General features: G+C 39.5%; 1 protein-coding gene across 1 annotated transcript in view; it reads left to right on the top strand.

Annotated features, from left to right (window-relative positions):
- Hsf5 (heat shock transcription factor 5) overlaps positions 1-8358 on the top strand; it is a 42947-nt gene that overhangs the window by 16260 nt on the left and 18329 nt on the right. The window contains exons 4-5 of the mRNA XM_021178390.1: positions 2823-3344; positions 5299-5473. Of these exons, the coding sequence (XP_021034049.1) occupies positions 2823-3344; positions 5299-5473 (697 nt within the window). The remainder of the gene's footprint in view (positions 1-2822; positions 3345-5298; positions 5474-8358) is intronic.

The following is an 8358-nucleotide window of genomic DNA, read 5'->3' on the forward strand; positions in this document are numbered from 1 at the left end:
CCCTCCCTCCCTCCCTTCCTTCCTTCCTTCCTTCCTTCCTTCCTTCCTTCCTTCCTTCCTTCCTGACAAGGTCTCCTTCTATAGCCTATGCTCTTCTGGAATTCCTATGTAGCCCAGGCTCTCTTTGAACTCCTAAAAATCCTTCAGCATCCTGCATGCTGGGATTACAGATGGATGCCAGCAACCACATTTAGCTTAGTTGGCCATTTTTGGTGGCCAGTATTATCAGACTTGATACCTTAAGTCCATCTTCTCTAAAAGGATATACTTAAACCACAATGAAATGTTCTTGTTTGTAACTTTATTCTTTTATTTAGTTCATGCTTCAAATATACTGATGATGTTTATGTCTTATGTTAAAATTTTAAATATGTGTTATCTGAACATTTGTATAAACCCTTCTTACTGTACATGATGACAATACATGTTAATCTAAGAAAAATGGAAATAAGTATACATAAAATTAAAAAATGGGAAGACACAAAATGTTTAAGATTCCATTGATTTTTCAATATACTAAGTACCAGATGTAGTAATCCAAGCACTTGGGAGGCAGAGGCAGGTGAATCTCTGAGTTCAAGGCCAGCCTGGTCTACAAAGTGAGTTCTAGGACAGCCAGGGATACATAAGAAACACTATCTCAGAAAAAAAAAAATCTACGTGATACATTTAGTGGCATTGTTGACACCAGTGAGGGTATGCCTGAAAGGTCAATGTAGGACTGGTCAACAAGATGTCTCAGCAGGTAAAGGCACTTACCACCAAGTTAGACCTCATAAATTCAATCCTCGGGGCCCTCATAATAGAAGGAGATAAAAATAGACTCCTGCAAGTTGTCCTTCATCCTACACACACACACACACACACACACACACACACACACACACACTGGTGGCACTGGAAAACAGAGAGAGAGAGAGAGAGAGAGAGAGAGAGAGAGAGAGAGAGAGAGAGAGAATAAAATATTCTGGAGGGAAAAAGGTGGATCTGTTAAGAGCCAGCCATGACTAAGAGCAGAATCAGGCAAACCTAAGCTCAGACACAGGCTCTGCCAGTTATTTCAGCATCAGTTTCTAGCTAGGCATGGTTGGTTACATATTCTTGTGACTCCAACACCCAGAAGGTAGAGGCAGGCAGGTGGTTTCAAGTTTGAGAACAGCATGAGCTACGTAGTGAGTTTGAAGCTAGCTTGCGCTATGTATTGAGATCCTGTCTCAAAACAAAATACAAAGCAAACAAGCAAGCAAGCAAACAAACAAAAAACCAAATATGATTTTTAAAAAAAATATGTAGGAGCAGCTGATGGGTCACTGCAAGTTCGCTAACCTAAATTTGATTCCCAGAACCCATGTGAAGGGGAAAGACTTCATAGAGCTGTCCTCTGACTTTCACATGCATGGCATGGTACACATACCATCCGGCACAATAGTAGATAAATCAATTAGAAAGTAAAGCTTATCATTTTAAAGTGGAAATCACTGGGTTGAGGGTGAAGCTCAGTTGGCAGCGTCCTTGCTAGGGATGCATGAAACCCTGGTTTGGATTCTGAAGGACCTTATAAACATTATATGAGTCACGTGATTGTAATCTCAGTAATCCTAGAAATAGAAAGGTCAAAAGTTCAAGGCCATCCTCAGACGTATAGGATGTTCGAGGCCAGCTTTGGAGGTATGAGTCCTTTAAAAAAAAAAAATAAGGAGGGAGAGTATCACATCTCATAGGGCTTTTGAGAGGATTAAATGAAGCAATTTGTATAAAGCACTTAGCACATATTTAAACTCAAACGGTGATATTGACTATAGTAACTTGGTGCTTATCCTATCTGAGTTTACAGTATTTACTCTAAACATCTACACAATCCTTGGAGTATATCAGTATATTCAACAATGTCAACTCTTCCTATGTCTTATTTAACTACAGCTCTTTGACATTTTTTATTTATAATCTCAAATAATAAAGCACATATTGAATGTCTACTCTAGTTAAAGCATTATTTATAAGAACATACCTTTTTGAAAGTTTTTTGAAACAGGCTATGTAGCCCTGGCTGTCCTGAGACTGACTATGTAGATCTCTCTGGCCTTAAACTTATGATGATCCTCCTGTCTCTGCTTCCCAGAGCTGGGATTAGAGGTGTGTTCCTCCTTACTCTGCTAGGAGAAGATATCTTCAAGATAGAAATATAACAACTGTTCTGGTCTATTGCTTTATTATAATGGAGTCTCAGGAACCAAAGGACATTTGACATTCTATCCATCTCCCCCCAGGTCATTTGGGACAGAGTATTAGTGCCCCCCCCTGAATTTATAGAAGGACTGATGGACTTATGAGCATTCTGTGTTTAAAACCTCCTTATTCCCTAAATAGTGTATGATAAATAAAAGTGACATTTTGTTAGCCTTCATAGAAGATTGTAGTATGTAGATATTTTGTCAGCAAATTTGGGTACTATAGCCTTTTAACATATATTTTAATCCTGAGAACTAGCAGTCCAGGCCTGTCTGTACTAAACTCAACATGGTTGAGGTACGGTAGATATTAAAGAAATGTTACTAATAATACATTTGAAGCTACCACTGCTGAAAAGCAAGTTAGCCTTTTGGTTTTCTCTGTTTCTTTTTGTGATGTTGGTAACTGAAGCTAGGACCTGAGTGTGCTGGGCATTGCTCTATCATTGAGCAACATTCCTAGCTCCACTCTCAGGCTTTTGTTAGTAAGCTCAACTTTACTGTATTTAGCATTCATGAACTTAAATGTTACTACTTTCCTCCTTAATTTTATACTTGATTTTATCCAAACAGTACTATTTTCTCTTTTCCCAGAATCCTCCAATGCAATCTTCCTATCCAGTTGAATTTCTGCCTTCTAATTGGCCTTGCAGTGCTACTGATGAAAATAAAAAGACAGAAGTAAATCTAGAGGCTGTCTTTCAGATAGTAGATGAGTTGCACTCCTCCCCTAAGCTGGAGATGGTAAAGGTGGAGCCTGTTGAGACTCAGTGTCCGTCATCTCAGGCTAACAGAGGCCAGCATATCTTACCCAATGCAAACAGCAGCAACCCATCTTCCACCAGTCAGGCTAGCCAGCTGGAGCCACTCACTCCTGTAGGCTCAGATATTACGTCTTTTGTGGTTGGAACAGAACAAGCAATTACCTGCTCTCTACCACAGTCGCCTGAGTATATCTATACCATCCACACAGCTCAACCTTTGGAAAATAGCACAATGCAGGAATCTGCAACCATCCAACAAACTCATGTCAAACTGAAGGAGCAGCTAAATCATAACCCATCTCCGTCTTCAGTAGTATTTGTGCAGGAAGGGCTACCATTCAGCACACAGCAGGTAAGAGCACAAACAAGAATACTAACTAAGCCCACAGCATACATTGGTTTTTTTTTTTTTTTTTGCTAAAGATGTTAGTGAAGAGTTTTTCTAGATGTTATTTGGGTTCAATGTCAGTTCATTGTGGTTTCTAAAGGGATCATGTCCCAGTAGTTAAGCAAAAAAAAAAAAAGAAAAAAAGAAAAAGAAAACCCTCAGAAGTTTCTTTAACCCCAGCCATTCTCCAACTGTGGTATAGTCTGAAATGAGCCTCTAGAGAGGCAAATTGATTGACTAAGGTCTAAATACTATTTTTAGGCTGGTGGCACATGCCTATATTCTAGCACTTAAGAGATGGAAGCAGGAGGATTGCTGAGAGTCTGAGGACAGGCTGAGCTATATATAGTGAGTTCAAGGCCAGCCTGGGAACTGAACCTAGGTCCTCTGCAAGACCAGCAGTGCTTTCAACTGCTGAGCCTTCTCTCTAGCCCCAATTTCTTACTTTTTTTTTTATAACATCACAAAAGGCTATTGATGACTTTACTGGGTTCATATTTCTTACTAATCTTGCATTACTAATCAAACAAAAACTAGTTAATGAAAAGTGCATCCAAAGTAACCCCGCCCTTGGGATGCTGAGGAGGGAGGTGTGCCACCTGGGTGATGGCGTGATACTCAACCCAAGAAAATAAGAAAAATCTATAATTACTGTATACACGCCAGCGTAGCCCTGCAGTCCATGTTGACCTGGAATTCACAGTTTAGCCAGGAATAACTTGGACCTGTGTATCCTCCTCCTCCTCCTCCCTCTCAGGTAATGGAATAATAGGCATATGCCATCATACCCGATTCATTTTGTTTGCTGTATAGGGTATTGTTGTATGTAGTTCTTTTAATAATATTTATATGTATATAATATTTAAATATGAAGATTTTTATTTTATTTTCTCTCTCTGATTTTGGTGGAGGGTCGTGGTGGGTGATGGTACTACCGGGATGGAATACAGATCTTTGCTCCTTCTGGTTAAGCTATTGTATTTGGATACGCTAAAAGATATGCCCAGCTGATATAATTTCACCACCTAGGCAAGCATTGTACCACTGGGTTATACCCCTATCCTAAATGCATTTAGATTTCTGTCAATTCATTGTCCTTTTTGAGACCATTAAAATATGTGTTATGATGATATACTTTCAGTAAAGGTAGCCTCATTTTAAGCATTCCTATAGAAATAAAAGCTTTGGTGTCTTCATAATCATATGCAAACTACTGGATTGCATGTCTTAAACTGCATATACACCATGGTTTCTTTAATATACTTGACTATTGTAGCTCATTTTGAAAGCTGAATTTTAACTTTTAGCTTTATTTCATAATGTAGTTATGTTTTAAATAAACTTATAAAGAATATCATGGCAGAAGCTTGTTATTTTGACCAAGGGTTTTAACATTCCAAAGAACATTTTGGAACCAAAGAAACTCTAAACGAGGATGGATAGAGATTTTATAGAGAATCAGGTATATGTGATTTTGATAATGTATTCAGTACAGAATACAAAACTAGAAAAATAGTATTCCCCACTGACACCTGCCTATCTGTGACATCCCAGTGTCAACTAGTAAGGGTGTCAGCTTAAACATCCTTCTACAGTGAAAGGATACATAGTGGCTTTCACCAATTGTGTTTAAATGTCTTACTATATTGTAAGTCATTAAAAGCATACAGCCTCATGGTATGCTCATCAGTAAATATTTTAGCTTCATGTGCATTTCAAAGGCTTAAGAATCTGGGAAACCTATGTCTTACTCTTGAATATGGGTAGGTCAACAGTATCAAGGGTAATGACCTTCACAAGCAGGAAAACATGCTTGTGGGATCCTGTCCTTTAATAGGATGTCTTTGATAATATATATTAACCTTTAGTAGGTATCTGGAGGTAAGTGTAAGAATAATAAGTGTGTTTAATATTTTAGGTGGATAGCAGTATAAAATGCCAGACCAATTCCTCGGAGAATATCTTGCCTTCAGAACAAATGGGATTCCTTATTTCAGAAATGGGGCCTGCTAACAAGTCTACTAAAGACACAGGTTTATCCACTCCAGCCAGATACAGAGAGCGAAGGAGCAACTCGCAAGGAAAGTCCCCCGGTAAGGATGAAATCGTTTTATGCTCTAGAATGTATAGCTCTAAAATGCTAGGAACTGAACCTCGGAATGTAATTCATATATGAATGATATTTTTATGTATCTTTAGTATTTATAGTCATATTATGTCTCTCGTGTTGTTTTATATAATTGTAGTTTAAACTAGTATTCTTAGCTACCTTTGAAATGCATATAAAATAGTTGTTTTCCTAACAGTGCATATAAGAACATGAGGTTTCAGAGGACTTGGGGAGACGACTCAGCAAGGAAAAGTGCTCACTGCTCAAGTGTGAGGGTCTGAGCTCCACTCTCTGTTCAGTTGGGGTGTTTGTTTGTTTGTTTGTTTGTTTTTTCCTCAAGTAGGGGTTATTATTTGCTAAAGTTTCTGAGACTGGCTGGGCCTTGGGTGCCTTCTTGGTGCTTAGAGCACAGGAACAAGAGGCTAGTTACTAGGGGCACAGGTCAGGGTTCTGAAGCCACATTCCTATTGTGAGGAGCTGGGGTAGGTGTCTCTGTATTTTTAACTCCTCCTCTCTCCCCACGTGAATATTCAGCATTGCCAAAGATCTGGAGAGAGTGCTCAGGGGCGGTCACAGTGGTACACACCATACTCTCAGCACTTGGGAGATGGAGACATTGTGATTTTGAGGCCAGTCTGGGCTACAAATGAGATCCTGCCTCAAAAACCTTGAAAGAACACAAAAATGGTGCTCGGACTGAACCTCTTCCTCCAAAATATCTTTTGACTAACGCTGTCTTGTGAGTTTACGTGGTCATGCTTAGTTAGCTCAAATCAGCACCTCCGGGACTATGAAGGTTAGTCCTCTCAAATCAGCACCTCCTGGACTATGAAGGTTAGTCCTCTCAAATCAGCACCTCCTGGGACTATGAAGATTAGTCCTCTGGGAGGGGGCTTTAAGGTCAGATCCAGCTCAGATCCTCCAAGTCCTGGGTCCTTAGTGCCCGGTGTCTACAGTAATAGGATAGGGCCTTGCCTTCAACCTCTGGGAGGCAACCAAAGGCAACAGAAAGAGCCTGTATTATTTTGGGAGTCTAGTGGACTCCCCTGACCAACAGCTTCTCTGCCTGCCACTTCCTTCTTTCTTAACTCCACAATTAGTCCTCTGTTTCACTAGACAGCTTTGCTTCTCCTTCCATGTCCTCTATATGTAGGTGATTTTATGTATCTACGTAAAATCTGGGACTCACAAACAAGAGAGAACATGATATTTGTCTTTCTGAGACTGCCTTAATCGGCTTAGCATGATTACCTCCAGTTGCATTTGTTTTCCAGCAAACAACGTAACTTCAGTCTATCTTGAAGGAAGTGTTGGAGACTGAACCTAGAGCATTATATTATGCATGCCAAGTTTGTACACCACCACAGCTGCCAACAATGCCCTAACTTTGCTCTTTTTTATGGATAAAAAATTCCATTATGAATATAAGTCACATTTCTCCTCATCAGTTTGATAGTTTTTGTTGCCTGCTTCTCATCAGAAGAGTTGGAAAGATTACTGTGGGAGCTGAACAGTCGCATACTTTGGAGAACAGGTTTTCTAATTCTTTAGCATTTTAATCTTTTTTTTTAATTGTCATATACATTTGTGCATAGTAATGGGTTTCATAATCTTAAAAAAAAAAAGATAACCTGCATTCTTACCTTTCCTCATCCCTGTTGAGAGTTAAAGCAACCAGAGATCTCATTTAGATCATTTGAATCCTGAACATGGTGTTTGATGTCTGACTTGTTCATCCTCTCCCCTTAGCCTAATGGTAACCTATATTGGGGTCATGTGAAAGACTGTATTAGATTGGAAGAGAACACCTGTAATTGGACTTGATTGGATTATTTCTCTAAAGTTTTTATTTTTTTACTTTTCAAAATCTTATAATAAACATGTTCTTTACTGAGATTTTGTTTATGAATAAAGGGATTATTGAAGTAAGTGCTGATCTAAGAAAAAGGTACTTGACAATATGTGGGTGCCCTTTCTAAGACTTTATTTTTACATTTAAAAGATGTATTTTATGTGGTTGGGTTCCTTGCTTGAATGTGCATGTGTGTACCATTTCATGCCTGATGCTTGCAGAGGCCAGAAGAGGATGTTCAATTTCACTGGAACTGGAGTTACAGAGAGCTGTGAGCTCACGTGGGTGCTGGGAATTGAACCCTGGTCTTCTGGAAGAGCAGCCAGTGCTCTTAAACATTAAGCCAGCTCTCCTTCCCAAGACTTTATTTTAAATTATGTGCTAAATTATGTGCATGTGTGGATGACTTTGTTTGTGCATGAGTGCAGTGCTTATGGAGATCAGAAAAGGGCATTAGATTCCCTCAACCTGGAGTTACAGGTGGGTGTTAACTACCTGACTTGGGTCCAATCTTAACTGCTGAGTCATATCTCCAGCCTCTGGCCCTTTGTGAAATCACTTTCTACTACTTCTCAAGATTGGGATCCTGAAGCAGTTGGATACGTGGTCGAAACAACTGAACCCTGATCTGTCAACCATTGACAAAGAAATATTCCCTTCAAGGCAATAGCTAGTTGATAGAATGCTTACCTAACAGGTATGAAGCCTTGTAGATTTGATCTCCAACACTGTGTAAACAAGACATGGTATTGTGAGTTTATAATTCCAGTTCTCTAGAAGTAGTTAGAGACAGGAGGATCAGGAGTTCAGCTAAAGAAAACTCAGCTTGGGTTAAAGGAAACCCTGTTGCAATAAGAAAACGAAGAAAAGAGATGCTCCCTTGTCTCTCCTGCATATTGAGAGATGCTCCCTTGTCTCTCCTGCATATTGAGAGATGCTCCCTTGTCTCTTTCCTTGCTTATTGAGAGATGCTCCCTTGTCTCTCCTGCATATTGAGAGATGCTCCCTTGTCTCTT

This window comes from Mus caroli, chromosome 11 (genome assembly GCF_900094665.2).
Source record: "Mus caroli chromosome 11, CAROLI_EIJ_v1.1, whole genome shotgun sequence".
NCBI lineage: Eukaryota > Metazoa > Chordata > Mammalia > Rodentia > Muridae > Mus > Mus caroli.